This window comes from Rhinolophus ferrumequinum, chromosome 15 (assembly GCF_004115265.2).
Source record: "Rhinolophus ferrumequinum isolate MPI-CBG mRhiFer1 chromosome 15, mRhiFer1_v1.p, whole genome shotgun sequence".
NCBI lineage: Eukaryota > Metazoa > Chordata > Mammalia > Chiroptera > Rhinolophidae > Rhinolophus > Rhinolophus ferrumequinum.
In genome coordinates, this window is record NC_046298.1 from 22,086,070 (window position 1) to 22,106,443 (window position 20,374).

General features: G+C 44.4%; 1 protein-coding gene and 1 long non-coding RNA gene across 13 annotated transcripts in view; one reads left to right on the forward strand and one right to left on the reverse strand.

Annotated features, from left to right (window-relative positions):
* Positions 1-2,959: 2,959 nt before the first annotated feature.
* On the forward strand, positions 2,960-18,605 carry LOC117035055 (uncharacterized). 9 transcript variants are annotated; one of them, XR_004425167.1, is made up of 7 exons: positions 2,960-3,076; positions 8,555-8,672; positions 9,399-9,548; positions 13,524-13,691; positions 15,232-15,583; positions 16,193-16,353; positions 17,204-17,337. It is a non-coding gene; the product is annotated as an uncharacterized LOC117035055 (long non-coding RNA). The 9 variants fall into 9 exon arrangements; XR_004425169.1 differs by lacking the exon at positions 17,204-17,337 and adding an exon at positions 17,417-18,605 and having other exon boundaries at positions 13,524-15,583; XR_004425164.1 differs by having other exon boundaries at positions 10,995-15,583.
* The window catches only part of PDPR (pyruvate dehydrogenase phosphatase regulatory subunit), a 33,636-nt gene continuing 25,729 nt past the window's right edge, over positions 12,468-20,374 (reverse strand). For all 4 annotated transcript variants that reach the window (XM_033128658.1, XM_033128660.1, XM_033128659.1 and 1 more), the window contains 2 exons: positions 17,240-17,422; positions 12,468-16,188 (listed from right to left, as the gene is read on the reverse strand). In XM_033128658.1, coding sequence (XP_032984549.1) covers positions 15,784-16,188; positions 17,240-17,422 — 588 coding nt within the window. In that variant the 3' untranslated portion in view covers positions 12,468-15,783. The remainder of the gene's footprint in view (positions 16,189-17,239; positions 17,423-20,374) is intronic.

Here is a 20,374-nt window from a genome sequence, read left to right on the forward strand (position 1 = left end):
AGGAACGGAGGCTTTCTCTCTCCAGCCAGGCCAACCTGCATAATGCCTGTACATGCTTTATCTCAGTTTCCAAGTTCTGTTTTACACTTGGCAGCACAGCAATAAACAGGTTTATGTATCATGTTTCTTTTTTGTGATGGCAAATACATACACCGAGTTATACAGGTATTAAGAATATTTCACAAGCAGACCGGCAAGAGTAATTCAAATGTCTGTTTATTCATTGACAAACCTAGTCACATGAACAGAAAATCTGAATTGAAATCTGCCTTGATAGAAACACAGTGCACAATATTAATACCGTGTTCATGGCGGGCAGAAAGGCTTTAGGCTGTGTGCCTAAAGCCAGCAGGGCTCTTGAGAAAAGATCCCATTTACCTCAGTGCCTGAACATCTTCAGGACCACATGCTGACTGGATACAGAAAAAGGAAGGGGCTGAACAGAACTGCACATTTACAAATGCAGATAATGAGTTACAATTACTGTGGCTCTACGATACATCCCAAGAGTTGACCAGAGTAAAGTGGGAACTGTGCTGCTAGAAGCCCTTCATTGAAACGAGCTGTGGGAGCTTTCTACCCCACACCCATTTGTCCTGGGGAAGAAGAAGGTATACGGGGTGATGGAACCCTCACACTGAAATGGAGTTACTTTCTTTTTCGTCCTTCCTCTCTCCACCCACCATGTGACATTCTGGAGTGTAAGGCACGAAACCTGGCGTGGAGAAAAGAGGTGCTCTGAGCTCCAGTGTGCAAAGGAATTCCTGGCTTACATCTTTTGAAAGAGATGCTAAAAATATCCTCCCCACCTCTCGTAATTACTGTCCTTGAGAGACAGAAAAAGGAGATGGCAGAAGAAGGTTTGCAAAGGATAAAAATAGCCGCATCTAAATATCATGAGAAAAATGGGCCATGAAAACTGTAATTTTTCAAAGGATGTTATGAGAAATCTAGAATCTCACAAGGAATAACTGACATTTTATGGGAAAAAAGTCAAATGCATAAGCATACTAAATCCTCTTAAAATAGTGCATTGGTCATAATGAGAACATACAAAGTACAAGTCAACATTGACAATGAAAGAAGCTTTAGTACTTAGCATTTTAAAGTGGAGGCCAAAAATAGTGATGAGTGAGGAAGCAGGCAGAAATCTATATAAAGCTATATACTTACTTCACTACTTACTGCGTGTAAACAGAATGTAATTAATGTATTAAATATCACTTTATTTCATCCACCATTTCATACACACAACTAGGTTTCTCCCAAATTCATGGCTGGTGATGGTTTGAGGCAGATGGCTCATCAAAAAAATGTTGTGAAGGGAGCCGGCTCCGTGGCTCAGGTGTTTGGATCTCCGTGCTCCTAACGCCAAAGGCTGCCGGTTCGATTCCCACATGGGTCAGTGGGCTCTCAACCACAAGGTTGCTGGCTTGACTCCCACAAGGGATGGTGGGCTGTGCCCCCTGCAACTAACAATGACAAATGGACCTGGAGCTAGGCTGTGCCCTCCAACTAAGATTGAAAGGACAACTTGACATGGAAAAAATCCTGGAAGTACACACTGTTCCCCAATAAAGTCCTGTTCCCCTACCCCAATAAAATCTTTAAAACAAAATGTGACGTTTTTCTCCTGAAATTGCCACATCTGGGAAATAGCTGCATCAGGAAAAGTTCCCCCAAGAATATACCACAGATGCGTTTGTCTAGTCCTTCTTGTTTGGCAGGTAGGCGACCCCAGGCTTTAAGCCTTTAGCTAAAATATTACAGCATTTATCTAGGACAGAAACCCAGAACGGCTTGAACTTTCATGAAGCACAGTGGCAGAGTTTTTGTTCTCAGGCAGCCAGACCTCATGGTTGGCTGCTTTGTGGAGTTAATTGGTGACTGTGTGGTATATAAAGAATGCAGGTTGTGGCCTGGCATGGTGACGGGGTCCCTGGCGTTATATTTCCACTCCCTAAAGGCAGAAGGCCATTCTTTTGCACTGCTGAATCCCATCACCTAGCAGAGCCTGGCCACAAGAGGCCATCAATAAAATAAGATTGGCTTGTGGGGTGGGATGGGCTTCAATACAAAGAATGGGAACTGGAGAGTGTGGCCCAACACGCAGGGGCGGCTGTACCATTAGATTGCTTTCCGTTCAAAGAAAGATGGACTGGACGATGTGCCAGTGTCCTAAGTGCTGCGAATACAGCCCTGCATTAGAGTGAGGTTCGGCAGTGAGAGGGCGGAGCTTGCAACCAGTGGGGAAGGCCATCAACAAGCAAATACTCTACACAGTGTGCGTTCTATACGGGAAAGGAAACAGGGCGATGTGATAGAAAGGGGGCGGTGGATGATGGACTTCTCAGATGAGGGAGTGAATGATTCCTCTTCCCCTGGTCCAGAAAAGCTAGAAAGGCGCAGAGTAAGATCCGGTCGGAACTCAGGTCCTCTAACCCTGCCTCCCAGGTCGAGCCGGGACAGCAGACCAGATTCCAGTCCGCTCTGCCAGAGCCTCGCCCAGGAGGATCCCAACGGTTTCCAAGAAACAAAGCGACTGTCAGTCCAAGAAGCCTTTCAACGCTCTGGACTAGAGCAGGTTTGGGCTGCGCACACACAGGGGGCCAGCCCCGGAAACGCGCCTCACGGGTAGAGAGAACCTCCGCGCTCCCCACATTTCAGCGGGGATGCCGCCCATCTCGGAAGACCCGTCTGTACTTGCAGAAATTAGCCCGGGTTTAAAGAGGCCTTGAGAGGCCAAGCCTCCAAATCGCCTTCACCTTGGCGGAGGCAAAGGAGGGACAAAGCGAGACCCAAACAAGCCTCACGAGCAGGGGCGGGGCTGCAGCGTAACGTCACGGCGCGCGCGTGCGCGAAGGAGACCAGTGGCCGCCGTACGCTCGCTCGGTGGCCGTAAAGCGCGGAAGGTCGCGGTCCCCGCTTCCCTGGAACTCTGTACCCTCTCCGCCCCGCCCCTTGTCATTCCCTGTGGGCCCCCCCTTACGGCCCCCGGCAACCCTGGCAACTGTTGTGGCGGCTGCCCGGCTTGTACCCGCTAGTGCCGAGCGCGCAGCCGGTGGGGGCCCATGAGGTAAGGCGACAGCTGTGGGGCCGCTCTGGCCTCCGGTCCGCGCGGGCCTTAGCGCCTCGGGACCCGCAGCTTTCCCTCTTTCCACTTTGGTCTCGCTCAGGGGTGGACCCGGCTGTCCGTCGTTCCCGTCGGGTCTGCCCGGTTCCCTCGGGAGGGCGCGTCCTGGCGCCAGGACTCCGGCGACCCGGGCCGAGGTGGGTCCGCTTGGTCTCCCTCCGCCTCTGCGGCTGTGTCCTGTCCGGCGGAGGTTGTCCGGGCCTCGGGAATCCTCGTGCCGGGCTGCCGCGCCCCGGGCCGGGTCTCCAGGCGTCCGCCGCTCAGCTCGGAAGCCCAGGCGGCCGGGTGACCTAGCTTCTAGCTCCCCACCTCGGCTGGCACTGCCCCGCAGTACAGACGAGGCTTGTCCAGCCCGCTCCTCCTCTGTAGGCGCAGTTGTTTTCCCGCGTTGAAACGTGCTTTTCTAACTAGTAAGACTGCTGCAGAGTGAAGTTACCTGGAAAAATCTAGGCTGGGGCAGTGAGCTTTCTTCTTGATGTTTGTCCCTTTGGGTCTGACGTGAATGACACTCAGATTTCATTCAGGAATCTTCAAGTCCGCTTTGGACTTGCGTGTAAGCATGACATGCGGCGATGCTCTTGTGTGTGTTTGGGGGGACGAGGCGGGAGCCCGGCCCAAGGGCACTTTTCCAGTGCTAGGGATTTATAATAATTTTTAAAACTTGCCTGATCACCCGGTGCACTTGTTGAAAAATACAGCAGGATCAGAATCTCCAGAAAGGGAGCCTGGGAATGTTGCATTTCAGGAGAGGTGTCCCAGGTGGGTCTTACGCCCCGGCAGGTGCGGGAAGTGTTCTCTTAATCCATCTCTTCTCGCCCTGTCTTCCTTGGGTCCAGCAGCCCTTTTGTACACAAGGCTGGACGATACAGAGGAACAACTGCGAGTGTGTCCGCGCTGTCCTGGCGGCGGCGGTGGTGTCAGCAGATCTGAGCATAACCCGCCGAGTATTGAGCTTGTTCAGCAGAACTTACTCTTCTTAGGTAGCAGAAAATATTATACAATCGTCTTATTTTTTAGAAATGTAATTTATTTTGAACCAGGTTATGTGTGGTCTTTGTCTTTCACGTCTTCAGTTTCTTCTCTACTGGCTTGGTTTTGCTGCTGAAGCTACTAGAATAGACCCTGGTTCTTTCCTTTCCTTCATTGTTTGCCTCCACTTTGAATTTTTTTTTTCTTTTTCCTCACTCTTCACTGGCTGTTTGAATGTTATGATGAACACAAGGTCAAAAATCCTCTTCTTGGTTCTTAACGTCTTGGGCATTTAACATCTTGAAATTCACCTGTTACTATGTTTTTTCTGTCACCTTTGCAATTCCCTTTTTCCTACTAGGGGATGTACCTTGTGGTTCCGTTCTCAAAGTTACCCTGTGTGTACTCATCTGGTTTATTTTTAATTAAAAAATGTTTTCAATTACAGTTGACATTATTGTATTAGTTTCAGGTGCACAACATAGTGATTAGACATTTATATAACTTATGAATAAGTCTAGTACCCATCTGACACCATACATAGTTATTACAATATTATTGACTATATTCCCATGCTGTACTTTACATCTCTGTGACTGTTTTTGTTTTTATAATTTTTATTGGGGAACAGTGTGTTTCTCCAGGGCCCATCAGCTACAAGTCATTGCCCTTCAATCTAGTTGTGGAGGGCGCAGCGCAGCTCCAAGTCCAGTCGCTGTTTTTCATTCTTAGTTGCAGGGGGCGCAGCCCACCATCCCATGTGGGAATTGAACCGGCAACCTTGTTGTTGAGAGCTGTGCTCTGCGCTCTAACCAACTGAGCCATCTGGCCGCCCCTCTGTCACTGTTTTCATAACTGGATATTTGTACATAATTCTTAATCTCTTCACCTTTTTCGTCTATTCCCCCCAAACTTCCCATCTGGCAACCGTCAGTTCTCTGTATATGAGTGTCTGTTTTGTTCATTTATTTTGATTTTTAGATACCACATATAAATGAAATCATGTGGTATTTGTGTTTCTCTGTCTGACTTATGTTAATTAGCATAATATCCTCAAGGTCCATCCATGTCACAAATGGCAAGATTTCATTCTTTTTTATGGCTGAGTGATATTCCATTGTATATATGTACCACATCCTCTTTACCCATTCGTGTCTCAGTGGACACTTAGGTGGCTTCCATATATTGGCTATTATAAACAATGTTGTAGTGAATGTAGGGGAGTACATGTCTTTATGAGTTAGCGTTTTGGATTTTGGAGGAGCCTCCATACTGTTTTCCACAGTGGCTGCACCAATTTACAATCCCATCAACAATGCACAAGAGTTTTCTCCACGTCCTCGCCAATATTTGTTGTTTGTTGATTTATTGATGATAGCCATTCTGACAGGTATGATGTGATATCTTATTGTGGTTTTAATTTGCATTTCTGCGATGTTGAGCATTTTTTCACGTGTCTATTGGCCTGTGTGTCCTCTTTGGAGAAATGTCTGTGGGTTTCTGCCAATTTTTTGAGATTGTTTCAGTTTTTTTGGTGTTAAGTTCTGTGAGTTCCTTATATATGTTGCATATTAACCCCTTATCAGATGTATCATTGGCTAATATCTTCTCCCATTCAGTAGGTTATTTTTTAGTGTGGTTGATGGTTCCTTTGCTGTGCAAAAACTTTTTAGTTTTATGTAGTCCCATTTGTTTACTCTTGTTTCACTTGTCTGAGGAAACATCCAAAAACATATTACTAAGAGTGATGTTAAAGAGTTGACTGCCTATGTTTTGTTCTAGGAATTTTATTGTTTCGGGCATTACATTCAAGTCTTTAATCCATTTTGCGTTTATTTTTGTATACGGTGTAAGAAAGTGATCCAGTTTCATTCTTCGCATGTGTCTGCCCAGTTTTCCCAATATCATTTATTGAAGAGACTGTCTTTACCCCACTGTGTAGTCTTGCCTCCATTGTCATAGATTAATTAGCCATACAGGGTTTATTTCTGTGCTTTCTATTTTGTTCCATTGGACTATGTGTCTGTTTTAATACCAGTTAGCATGCTCTTTTGATTAATACAGCCTTGGACAGACAGTTTCATATCACGTATCATGATACCTCCAACTTTGTTCTTCTTTCTCAAGATTGCTATGGCTATTCGGGGTCTTTTGTGGTTCCATGTAAATTTTAGGATTCTTTGTTCCAGTTCTGTGAAAAATGCCTTTGGTATTTTAATAGGGATTCCATTGAGTTTATAGATTACTTTGGGTAGCATGGACACTTTAACAATGTTAATTCTTACTTTCTGTGAAGACGGTATATGCTTCCATATATTTTTATCTTCTTCAGTTTCTTTCTTCATTGTCTTACAGTTTTCTGAGTACAGGTCTTTTACTTCCTTGGTTAAATTTATTCCTAGGAATCTTAATATTTTTATGTAATTGTAAATGGGATTGTTTTCTTAATTTTTCTGACAGTTCATTATTCATGTATAAAATTGCAGCTGATTTCTGAATATTAATTTTGTATCCTGCTTTAATGAATTCATTTATTCTAATAGTTTTTGGTGGAATTTTTAGTGTTCTCTATAAATTGTATCATGTCATCTGCAAATAATGACAGTTTTACTTCTTCCTTTCCAGTTTGGATGCCTTTTATTTCTTATCTGATTGCTTTAGCTAGAAATTCCAACTGTGTTGATTATGTGGACACCCTTGTCTTGTTCCTGATTTTAAAGGAAAAGCTTTCAGCTTTTCACCCTTGAGTATGATGTAAGCTGTGGGTTTGTTATATATAGCCTTTATGATGTTGAGATATGTTCCCTCTATCCCCACTCTGCTGAGAGTTTATATCATAAATGGATGTTGGATTGTGTCAAATGCTTTTCTGCATCTGTTGATATGATCATATGATTTTAATCCTTCATTTTGTTTATGTATTACATTAACTGATTTGTGGACATAGAACCAGCCTTGTGTCCCAGAAATAAATCCCACTTGATCATGGTGTAGAATCTTTCTAATGTATTGCTGAATTTGACTTGCTAATATTTTGTTGATGAAATTTTCATCTATGTTTATCAGGGATATTGGCCTTTAATTTTTTTTCTGTGGTGTCTTTGTCTGGTTTTGTTATCAGGGTAATGCTGGCAGGAACTATGTCAGGAGGAACAGTGTGCACAAATCCTGGAGGTGAAAGAGACAGTTCATGCCTGACATGTTCCAGGAATTACAAGTGGTTCAATCTGGCTTGATTAGAGTGTGAGAGAAGAGAAATGAGCCCAGAGATAAAAAATGAGCCAGATCGTGAAGGATCTTGCAGATCATATTAAGGAGTTTGACTTTTTCCTGAAGGCATCAGAAGGTCATTGAAAGGTTTTAAGCCGGCACTTGAAATAGGATCTTCATTTTAGAAGACTTGCTCAGACGGCTGTGTAAAGAGTGGGGGGTATGAGGAGAAGGGTGTGCAGAGTCGAGGCTGGAGCCCTGTCAGGAAGCTTCTGCAGTCATCTGAGTGGGAAGGGATGGGGCCCGGTCCTCAGGTAACGGCGGTGGGGATGGAGGGGGCTATAGGCCTAATGGGAATTTCGAGTGTAGAACTGTTAGGCCTTGATGATTGACTGGAGAGAGGAGATGAGAGAAAGGGAGGAATCCAGGATCACACCTGAATTCACATCCTGAATCCAGGATTCAGCATATGGAGTCACTTGGGAGACACTGGATTTGTCATCTAACTTTTAACTCGGGGGTTTTTTGGTATAGAGACTTAAAAATTATATAGTGACAAGCAAACAGAAGGCAAGGACCACACTGTTCCTTGTGTGGACTGGCAGACCCCGAGTTCTTGTATTCCCAAGCAGACACTGGACTCCTCCTCAGATAGGCCGCGGTGACCCTTTCCTTCGTCCACCCTGGGGACGGGGTGCTCTCCTGTCGGGGGCATTGACACAAATCCCTGGCATTGGCTCTCTCGGTGGTGTTTCATTGCATTCTACAGCCTAGCAAAGTATTAGGGTATTTCACTGTCTCAGGTACGTGGATTCACTTTCCAGAACACTGAGCTGCTTCTACTCTTAAGGCAAATTGATCCCTTCCATCCACTCTACAGTCTTAGGTGTCCTAAGAATACTTTGTGTCGTGGGAAGTTCATTTAGGATTGAGGGGTATTTGGGGTTGGTAGTTGAGCCAGGCATTTTGTTAAGAGGCCTCATTGGCTCCGCATGAGCTCCTTTTACTGGCTGGTGAATCCGTCTTCCTTTGCCCTGAAAGGAAGTTTCATGGTTTAAAAAGTACAGTGGTGCTGCCCATCCAAATAATTAAACTAAAACCGGCTGAAACTTGGCTTCCCATACCCAGCACGGGAGCAAGAGCAACACAGGCCACTTGCAATGAAACTTTCTCAAGCGGCTGAACTTGCTCATTTGTCTCTCTGTCCCTCTTCCCCCCACAAATCCATCTGTCTATCTGTAGTGGGCGTACGAACTGGGTCTGTCCAACGAGGAGCCGATCAGTATCCCGTTACATGCCTGCGAACACTTCTACCTTCTGACTCGCCCCTTGGAGACCCCTCTGCAGAGCAACACGCCAAGTAAGGACCTGCACTTTGTTTGTAACCTTCTTTCCCTGCCACTGTTCTGTCCCCTGAAAAGGAAGGCTTTCTGCTAAGGACACACTGTTCCCGGGAGTCTTTTCTAGGGCACGTTATAGGGAGGTGGACCCAATTCTAACTGTTCTAACCCAGTTCATCCTTTCTTGTGAAAGGATGGCCACAACGGGTGTTTCACTGAAGCAATTATTTGTGTTTGTGTTGCTTTCAAGCTATTTTAGTCCCAAGCAGAGGTCTAAATTGAGAATATTTAGAGGGTAACCTGGAGTCTTTGACTTGAACGCTATACATTATAGAAACGACCTAAGTAAGCTTTAAACTCGGGGTATTCAGTGACCCCGAGTGCGGTGGGAGAGGGTTTGGTAGCACTTTGCAGGAGGTCGTAGTCCCTGGAACGGGCTCGGCAGTACCACCTTTTCTTAGGCTCTCCGTGGCTCAGTGGCAGTTAACGTAGTTTGGTTCTGAGGCCTAGTCAAAGCTTCTAGGTAGCTGGTGGCTTAGGGACGATCAGAGAAAGTCTGCCCTGTAAGGCTGCGAGGAGGGGCCTGCCCGTGACCTGGAAAGGTGTGCTCGTGGGATGCTGTTTCGTTCATAAAGCCAGCAGTGGGGGTTTCCCTTTGCTTTTTTCTGTCCACTTAGAAAGCTGGCGTACCTCGAAACCCCGTTTTTCTCTTCTACTCCCCACTCCCTTGTCATTTCTCTTGTCAGCTATTGTGGATGCTGATGGAAGAATTTATATTCGGAACTGGCAGGGTGGCATCTTGTCTGGAGGCTTTGAGAAGACCCCAAAACCCATTTTCACTGTGGGCAAGAACCAGCTGGAGATTCAGAACCTGCAGGAAGACTGGGATCACTTTGGTGAGTGAACTAGAGAATCACAACGATGCCCTTATTTGTCTAAGCTGCTGCTGCCTTTTCCAAAGCATTGTCAGGAATAGCAGCTCATTGGATCTTTGTAACAGCCACATGTGGAGGTTCCAGAGGGCCGGCTACAGAGTTTGCCTGATCTCAGGACATGTTACTGGGTGGCTAATTCCGGGGATTAGGTCTTGGTTAACGGACTTTTGGCTTAATGCTTGTTCACCTAAAATCAGTGCTGAAAATTAGGCCGGGAGGAAACCTTTTCCTAGCATTTCATACAGGACTGAAGAAATTTTTAGAAAGCAGTCTTGTTTTGTCAGTATGGTCTTTTACTCAATTTTATAATAATTTTATTTATTGAATAGTTAATATAGTCACACGCTTCCAAATTCAAAAGATATGGGAAGGTCTGTAATGACGAGTTTCATTCCCACCCTTAATGGACTTTTTAAAAATAAACGTTTTGTTAAGGGAAATTTCACACTTTTCAAAGTGGAGAAAATAGCGTAACGAAAGCCCATGTGCCTGGCGGCCAGCTTCAGTCTGGCGTCTTCTGTTACCACTGTGCCCGGATTCCTCCCAGGTGAAGGATTTCCTTTACCGCAGGCTGAGCGCCTGTCTTCTGCAGCTATTCCAGCCTAGGAGACCTGCCCTCCCACTGCATCGCTCTCGGGTGTCATGGAAGGGCTTTTGCCCGAGTGCTGATCCCTCCCCGATTCGGATCTGCAGCCACATGTGTTTGCTCTTCCATAGCTCCTTTCCTTTCTAAAGAGTGTCTTCTTTCTCATCTTCATGCCAAGAGCTCCACAGGCATGCCCATAATTCCACCAGGGTTTCTGCTTTCTCATAAATAGCCGAGCTGGCTCTTCTTAGGAAACCTCTTCCAAGAGATTTTATGAAAAGAGAGGGAATCGAAAAGTATAAGGAGTTGAAAGTGTTTTAATTCCCTGAAGCTGAGAACTCCGTTTGGGTTCGTTTCTGTTGCTCAGAGCCCCTGTTGAGTTCCCTCCTGCGCAGGATGCCAGAATTGGAGACTCTGGAGATCATGAAGTTGGTGAATTGTCCCGAGACCTTCACGTATTCCTGAAAGATCCAATAAGCTGCCTCACACTCTCCCTATATTCCTGAAAAGTCATTGTGCAAAATGGTTTTGGAACTCCTCTTTTAGAGTTAGGCACTGATCCTGTAGGATGAATGTTTTGTGTACTCTTTCAGCTGTAACAAATGTCAGTCAATGATGAAATTGGGGAAAAAAGAAGTTTAGAAGCAAGGTGAGATTGTTATAGACACATTAGCCTATCTACAGGTTCCCAGATGTAGTTGCTCAAAAACAATTGGATAAAACAGAGTAAAGCCCAGTGAGTAAATTTGTGAATGGAAGCGCTCAGTGTAGTAAAATATCACTGACTGCTTCTCTCAGATAACGTCCTTCTCTCCCCACAGGTGACCCAGAAGGCACATACTCCCATTTCCCTCACTGACATGGGCTCACAGATACGTCAGTGATAAGTCAAGCCCCAGGTTCTTACAGTGAAGTCAGTTGTAAGGCAGGATGTCAAATTCAATGACAGCAATAGTAACTTCAGAAGGAGGAACGGAGGCTTTCTCTCTCCAGCCAGGCCAACCTGCATAATGCCTGTACATGCTTTATCTCAGTTTCCAAGTTCTGTTTTACACTTGGCAGCACAGCAATAAACAGGTTTATGTATCATGTTTCTTTTTTGTGATGGCAAATACAAACACCGAGTTATACAGGTATTAAGAATATTTCACAAGCAGACCGGCAAGAGTAATTCAAATGTCTGTTTATTCATTGACAAACCTAGTCACATGAACAGAAAATCTGAATTGAAATCTGCCTTGATAGAAACACAGTGCACAATATTAATACCGTGTTCATGGCGGGCAGAAAGGCTTTAGGCTGTGTGCCTAAAGCCAGCAGGGCTCTTGAGAAAAGATCCCATTTACCTCAGTGCCTGAACATCTTCAGGACCACATGCTGACTGGATACAGAAAAAGGAAGGGGCTGAACAGAACTGCACATTTACAAATGCAGATAATGAGTTACAATTACTGTGGCTCTACGATACATCCCAAGAGTTGACCAGAGTAAAGTGGGAACTGTGCTGCTAGAAGCCCTTCATTGAAACGAGCTGTGGGAGCTTTCTACCCCACACCCATTTATCCTGGGGAAGAAGAAGGTATACGGGGTGATGGAACCCTCACACTGAAATGGAGTTACTTTCTTTTTCGTCCTTCCTCTCTCCACCCACCATGTGACATTCTGGAGTGTAAGGCACGAAACCTGGCGTGGAGAAAAGAGGTGCTCTGAGCTCCAGTGTGCAAAGGAATTCCTGGCTTACATCTTTTGAAAGAGATGCTAAAAATATCCTCCCCACCTCTAGTAATTACTGTCCTTGAGAGACAGAAAAAGGAGATGGCAGAAGGAGGTTTGCAAAGGATAAAAATATCATGAGAAAAACAGCCCATGAGAAATGTGTAATTCTCCAAGGAGTGCCGACACTCTGCTGAGAGAAGTCAAGAATCATATTATACAAGGAACAACTCTGGTGTTTAATGGACAAAGGCAAAGATATATAAAAATACTCAGTCCTCTTGAAAAATAGTGCATTTGTAGTGATGCGGGACTGCAAATGTGAGCCCCTCCTGACAGTGAAGGAGCCTTACACCTGAGCACCTGATGTGGAGGCGGACGGGGAGGCGCCGACAGGCAGACACCCTCAGTGGTTCACAGCTCACTGCTGGCCAGCGTGGTTAATGCCAAACCACGCTTAAACTTCATCTACCATGTCTTCCTCTCAGCTGTGCTGCTCCTGAATCCATGTGTCTGCAAATGATGTGTGAGATGAAAATGCTTTACTCACATGAAAATTTCCCCAACTCATGTTGGTAAAATGCTGCTTGTATCAAAGTTTATGAGGTATGGGGGCGGGATGAGGGGTGCAAAAAGTAAATGAACAAAAGGTTATTTTTCAGTATTAAGCACTGTTGACCAAAACATCTCTTAGATACTAAAGAGGATCCTTGCTGAGTATTGGTCAAGAAGCAACAAAAAAATCTAAACATGAACCTGTAGCTTACCCTGACAGCAAGCCAGTGCAATTGTTCTTCTAGGGCCAGAGCCAAGACCGCAGGTCAGAGAATATTCCCTTTCATCTGCCTCAGGCTCTGAAAGGATGGTGAAGGGTGTGTCCATAAGCCAGAGCCCCAAATCCAGGTGGTGAGTCATCTCTTCAGTGAAACAAAACCACTTTAGAAAGCTGCTATCATTCCTGCCACATAGGTGGGGCGGGGGGCAGGTTAACACTGCAAAGGCAGGTAGGTAATGAAGAAGACTGAAGCACGTTTTACATTTTAGTCCCTTTCTTGGACACAACAGCCCAAGAGAGAAGGGAAGCAGGTAAAATGCTTGTTCTGTACAAGGAGATAGAATCCAGGGACCTCATGCCTCCTCCTGATGGGAACCAAAGTGACTGTGCTCTCCTCGTGCAGAAATGGGACCTTTGGGCCAAAGTGAAACTGGGTTAATCACTGGGCCGAATGGTCTTTGGGTCGTTAGCCTGAATGGCATCTCCCATTTGGGGGTACAGGGACTCCCCAGAAGAACTCTACAGATACGTAGTGTTCACTTCTCTGCTGGAGCATGTCTGGCCCATGCAGTGAATGTGCATCAAACAGACTATCCAAGCAGGTAGTTTTTGTCCCTGTTTGCTCTTCACACTTTCTGGATTAGAGCCTCTGACTTCAGTGGCATTACTGGGGACGGGAAATCTTTCCGATGCAAGCCGCAGTGGTGTCCGATGAGCATGGCAGTGCCAGGAAACAGGACTTACGCGAGGCGTGCGTGACAGGGCTCAGGCGTTATCTGCAGGGAGGACGAGGCCCCCAGGAGGCCTGCAGCCCTGGCCTTCATCTCTTTGAGGCTAACATACTCGGACTTTTTGCTTCTAGGGTTGAGATGCTTCAGTCGAATGTGCTGACATGACAGAAGTGTGCAGAGCCCCTCGCCCAAGAGAACACAAGAGGTGACGACAGATCATTTCAGAGAGAAAGGTACCAACCACCTAAATAAAACTAAAGTCCAGCCACTCATTTCGAAGAGCCCAGAACCAGGGAGAGGTGAGTTGTCACACAAGGCAAACATGTGACCTCCTGCCCAAAGGACAGAAATGACACACAGATGTTTTGATTGTCAATTTTGCTAGAGGTAGAGGTCACCCCTTCAAATTTAAGACCAAACAGAAAACTACTAGATTTCACACTACCTATATCCAAATGAGCCAAGAGACTTCAGGATGGATTTTAAGGTGCCAAAAGATAAGTAAGTGTGCTTCAGGGCACCAAATAAACAAGTGAAGCCTCAGAAGAGTACCAGCTTGCCACAGTCTTGGGTATAACCTCTACCTATGGACAAGGTGACATTTATAACTCTACAGTTTCTTTTGGATTCGATCCCAAGTAGATTTTCACGTACACAGAGGACTTTGGAATCGTGCAGAGCACTGATACCTTTAGCTCTAAATCCTGTTTCCTTCCAACACCTGCCTTGGCCAAGGGCCCGCTCTCCGCTCCCCTGAGCCCTTCACGGGGCTGGGCACACGTCTCCTTCCTCCTCTCCTTGAGAGCAAGTGCTGTCAGCTAGTTAAGTGTACGTCGGCACCAAAATAGCAAGGCCCCCAAGCAGTTCTAGTCACTTGCTCCCTTAATAAATTAAAATCTCCTAAAAAGGTGGACACTGAAGTCAGTAATCAAGAAGGTGTGGTCTGGCTGGGGAAATAGCAAGAAATGTCTGGAACAAAACAAGCCAGTCAGATTTAGTGGGTAAACGGAGATGGCCAGACCAGGCAAACACCTGAGAATTTTAAGCTGCTCTAATAAAGTAAGAGGATCTTTAATATATTTATAGATCTATCAGAGCTACTGCTTCTAAGATACCAAGACAAAGGCTACAGTTTAGTTAAAACATCTAACAGCAGGTTAGGGCAGCTCATGTCAGGGAAAAGTAAATGCTAAGTTGGCAAGCACAGCCTGGGGTATCTGAATTTCTCCCTTGGAAAACAGAGACACTACTTAATTGTGCAGAGCCCTCAAGGGGCGCCCCAAGGTTTCTATTCCAGAGGATATGGAGAGATGGCTCAATGGGGAAAGAAAGGATGGAAAGAAGTCTGCTAGGCTCACATAACATGTGCCCTCCACACTGAATTCTCTGGGTCTGTCTGTTCTGTGCCAGAAGCAGCCGCATGGGTCACTCGCTCAGGACGGAATGCCTTACCCTACCCCCCGTTTTCTGAAGGGGGAGAGACATTTGCTGAGCTAGTGGGCCTCCTGCTGAAGGGATAGGTGAGGCTGAACTGATGAGGAAAATCAAGATGGGATGATGGAACTTTGACTAGCTGGAAGAAAAGCAGCACTGTTTTAACAGAAAACCCTGCATTGTTTGGTGGTGGTACTTTCTCAGGTCGGACCATTTCAGTTGGGAAAAGCAACACAAAAGGCAACATGGTTTACTCAGCTAAACCAACAAAACCCCTCATTATAGAGATTAAAAAGAGATGAAGAATCGAGGCAGGTGGCTCTGGCCCTATGGTCTGATAACTGGGACCCGGCTTGGCAGGGAGGCTGGGGGTGGCGCCAGATTAACGATTTATCTCTGCTCCAGACAACGTCCACGTGATGCCTCCCATCAGTGAGGTAGATGGTCATCGTTTTGCTAGAGGTATCAGGGTGCCAACCCCAGCGCAGGAGAATGGGCTGCCTGGCTGAAAGGCACAGACTGTTCCACAGCGCCGCAGCAAACATACAGCAACCCACCAAAATTAACAGGTGTCTCCGAGAAGACTGAGCCCCACAGAGACCAGCTCTTGCCCTGAGGGCCCGCACACCACCAGCTTCCCTTACCTCGAGACCAGCATTTGTAATCAGACTGTCACCATAAGCCACTTCCACAAGAGGAGCATGTTTCTGTCACCACAGGAATCAGAGTGGTGGAAGGACAGGATGAACAGCCCAGAGTGAGTATCAACAGAAGGGGAACTGCAAAGGGGACGAGGAGAAGATGGAAGGACAAGAGAGGTTGCAAAGCAGAAAGTTTAAAAGAAGGCAAAGTTTAAAATTACATCCAGGAGATACGAAATGGGACAGCGGTTAGGGACGGGCTCAGCAGGAGAGAAGCTCTTAGAGGATAAGATGGGGAGGAAGGGACTGCCTGGCATTACTTCCCATGCAAGTCACTTAGCTCCACGTCATCCTTTCGGCGCTTATGGGTGTAGAGAGAGGTGACCGGGTAGAGCTTGGCCTTGGCTTGGAACCGGTGTCCTGCGATGTCAATCTCATACTCTCCCCGGTTGATGAAATCTGGGGTCACCACTTGCTCTTCCCCAGTGTCCTCAGAGAAATTGTGCACAAAGCCCAGGCAAACGTGGCGCTCCATGGTGTAGCTGTAGGCACTGCTGGTGGTCTTGCCAACGTACTGCCCGTTTCGGTAAATGGGCTCTCCCCACCATGGCCAGAGGTCCAGGTCTGTGTCGTGGTCGTCCAGGATGAACATAGTGAGGCGTTTATACACCCCGTTCTGCTTCTGCTGCAGCAGGGCATCTCGACCAATGAAATCCATCCCCTAGGAAAGAAAGGCAACACAGACGGCGTCTATGCTCTGGCTCGCAGCACTATGAGCAGCACAATGGGAAGGGTCGCCTGGTGTCACTACAGTGAGTGCAACGCTTTTCCCCCACAGCCCTGCAGGCTTTGGGGAAAGTGACAACTTCAGAGACTAACAACACAGGTACTCATTTTTCTTTTTTGTTCTATAAACACAGATTTTCATCACAAGACCACAGAACAAAACTATTTAGGACGAAAAATTACTACTCAAAAATATTTGCTAGAATTTTTAGAAAAACAATGTTTCTATATAATCCCAACAAAAAGTCAATGCATATATATATATATATCTGTATTCAGTGCATGTTTATATATGCATATGTACAAAACAAGAGCAGGATAAAGTAAAACAGTAATTATCTGAATAGATACATTATGATTTCAATTTTCTTGTTTATATTTTTCCATATTTTCCAAAAGGAGTATTTATTACTTTTGTAATTGCTGAAGAATACCGTAGATTTTCTGTACTGATATTAAGTGAAAAAAGCAAGGAGCAATATAGCAAGTGTGTGATATCCAACCATCTAGGTTAAAAAAACTGGAGGGGAACTATACACTCATATGTTTGCAACACACTGATGCTCGCGAAAGGTGGCGGGGAGACGGGTGGGTTCAGAGATGGAAAAAAGACTTCACTGAACATGCTCTTGAACTACGATTTTTTAAAAGACATGTTCATATATTACTTTGAAAAGAAACAAAAAATTAGGCAGTTGAGGGTACAAATAATCGTGGCATGCTAATGTATCACCATAATCAATTCAGAAAAACTCCCCAGAAAGCACTCAGTCTAAAAGAGAAGAGAATGCTCAAAACAAGTGTTGTGTCATATTAAGATGTTTCATCCCATAGATACTTTTCATTCTAAGGACATCCTAATCGTCACTGTTCACCTGATGCCATCACTGAGGTCTCAGTATGTTTACACTTTTGCTTCCACATCAGCTCTTCTTCCTGTTCTAATGCAGACTTCCTGCTTGGGAAGCTGAGTGACGGACACATACCTTCTCTAATTTCACCCGAGATTCGCGTCCACATTCCAGGGGCGTGGTGAGGGTATTTAAATCCTGACCCCAAAAGGCAAAAAACTTCTCAATTCGGAGACTACGAAGAGCATAATAGCCAGCATTCCGGATTCCGTACTTCTGCCCGACACTCATTACTTCATTGTATACATGCAGGGCATACTAGGAGAGACAAAAGGTCGGTAAGCAGCAGACCTTCAAATTTCAACATGGACTGTGTCTGGAGTGCCTGATGGCTGCCACTGTTAACCGGGATGGGTTTGCATGAAATTCTCAGGATGTCTCAGCCTCAACAAACCAAAGTGCTACAGCCCAGGAGGAATGAACGGGGGGTCACCCTTAATCCAGACTTCGGCACCATGAGAGCAGCATCCATCTCCAAATGTCTACGAGAGTGACCTAAGTACTGAATATGGCAATGACTGAATAATCACTCAGAAAAGCACTCTTACCACCCAGTAAATGACCAATCTCAGAACTGCTTCTTAAATAGCCCACTCATCCTCTACCAGCTTTGTTCTCACTCTGGCTTTGTTCTCTTGCCCCAAAGCCCCAACGTTGTCCTTCCCTTACGCGCTGGCCCGTGCTATGAAACGTGTTACACGTCATTCCAGATGTGTGTGTACAACATCTGATTTTTCACACAGATTATAACACATCTTACAAGACCCGGAACGAGTCACAGAAGAGCCAGAAAGCAGCGCTGTCCTACTGACGTCCCACGACATCTGGCCTCTCACATTGTTCTTTTCTTCGTTCCAAAAACGTGTATCAAATAAATGAACAGAAAGTTTTCCAAATTGAAAGCAAAAGATGCAGTCCCTATCTTAACATAGTGTTAAGTCTAAAGCCCAGCAACAAACTACACCGTGTGCTTTAAAAACTGAATAACAAAAAACAGAAATAAGTCAGAGAAAGACAAAATACTGTATTACCTCTCTTATAAGTGGAATCAAAAAAGAAAAACAACAAACTTGTAAAAAAGATTTGTGATTACCAAAGTAGAGGGTGGGGAAGATTGGAGGAAAGTGGTCAAAAGATACAAACTTCCAGTTATAAGTACTAACAATGTAACGTACCACATAACTATAGCTAACACTGCTGTATGATACATACGAAAGTTAAGAGAGTAAATAAATCCTGAGTTCTCATCACAAAGCAAAAAAAAAAAAATTCGCTTTTTGTTTTTGTATCTACATGAGATAGACACTAACTAAACTAACAGCAGTAATCATTTCACAATGTAAGTCAATCCATTATTTTGTGTACTTTAAACTTATGCAGTGATGTATGTCAATTATATCTCAATAAAATGAAAAAACAAGCCGAAAAAGTGTTGATGTTATTTGAGCTTCATTGGTATTATAATTTTTTATCCTGGCAATGTATGTTGCTCTATAAATTACACTACTGCAGCTGATCAGGCATCTACTGAACAGACCACTGTGGTCAAGAAAACTTTAAATGTGGAAAAGGAGAATCAAAGCTATTGAATATAACACTGCCTGTGTTGTATGTGTGAAAACACCTGGTTTAGCAAAGGTGGGGACAGTAGACCAATGGAGACTGGTAGGGAAAGGAGACTGGTAAGAGCCAGTATCTCTGGTGGGTTTGGTACTTTTCTGTCTCAAGCTGAATACTCTGTACTTGAGGTAGGCAAAGGAGGAAAAACTTAAAGCAGGTGACTAGTCTTAGGCCAGAAGAGAAGAGCAAAGGGAAAAGTGGGTCCCTAACATTTACTGATTTTCTCACTAACTGCTGGGGATTTAATGTGAACAAAACAAAAATCTGCCATCTGCCACTATGTTTTGGAAGACATCTCAGAGACAAGTATAAGCTTCTTGAGGACAAAAGCCAGCTTGAAAAGAACCCAGGTACCTCTTGAACTCATGGAAAATCAGAAGGCAGAAACCAGGGCTTCTGAGTAATGAAGCTGCTAGAGCCACAGAGCCTCCCCTCAGGATGGAGTTTGGCCAATCAATGACATGGTCACCCAAGTGATAACACCTGCATGACCATATGGCACTCCAGAATTTGTCTGTACAAGCAAAATACATCAGCTACATTTGTATCAACTCTTCTTAAATCACGAATGCTCCATCTTAATACTGTTATAATATTTCCGTGTGGAAAGGCAGATAGAATTTCATGGGCTGATAAACATGTGCTTTATTCAATAATTAAAAACCTAAGATTATAAGTAATGTGACTAATGCCTATGATCACTGCTACCTGTCGCAACTGGGCAGAGAAACTGTGGGAATAAAAATGTTAACAAGAAAAATTTACTATTTGTATATGGTAAGGTTGAACCCTGGAAATTCCAGAGACTCAACTGAAAATACAATAAAATAATTTAGTAAGGAATTACATTAAATAATTAATATATAGAAAAAAGCTTTCATAAATCACAGTCACCTGAAGATAATGGAACAAAGACACCCTTCCCATTCATAACAGCAACAACAAAATATTCAAATAAACTTAAGAAATGTAGAACATCTATATGAAGAAAACTTCAACAGACCTCTGAAGGTCACCACAAAAACTTGAATAAAAAATGCATACTTTGTGAGATTAGACACATTAAAAGAATGTCAATTCTCCCTAATTTATAAATATAACACAATCCCAAAAATAGGGTGTTGTTTTAACTACATGATTATAGTTTACAAGGGAAAATAAGGAAACAGGAATTGTTTTTCTTTTCTAGTTTTCCAAGCTATGAGGAAGCTAACACTTCCAAATGTTAAAATATATAATAAAGATTTAATAATTGTGATCTAGACTATGAATAGATAGTCCAATAGAACAGAGTAAAACAGTCAAGAAATAAATCCAAATACATATAGGAATTTAGTATCTGATAAAGATAGAGTCTCAAATCAATTGATTATCCACGTGGAAAAAAATAATTTGATCCATATCTCATAAAGCACACCAAGAGGAACTGTGAAAGGATGGAGCATTTAAATACTAAAAAAAAAACTAATAAAAACCCCATAAACCTATAAACAGCAACAACACAAACTATAAAAGCATCAGAAGAAAACTGGAAAAATTTTATAACCCTGGAGTGGGGAAGCCCCCTTCTATGTAACAAACTCTAGAAGC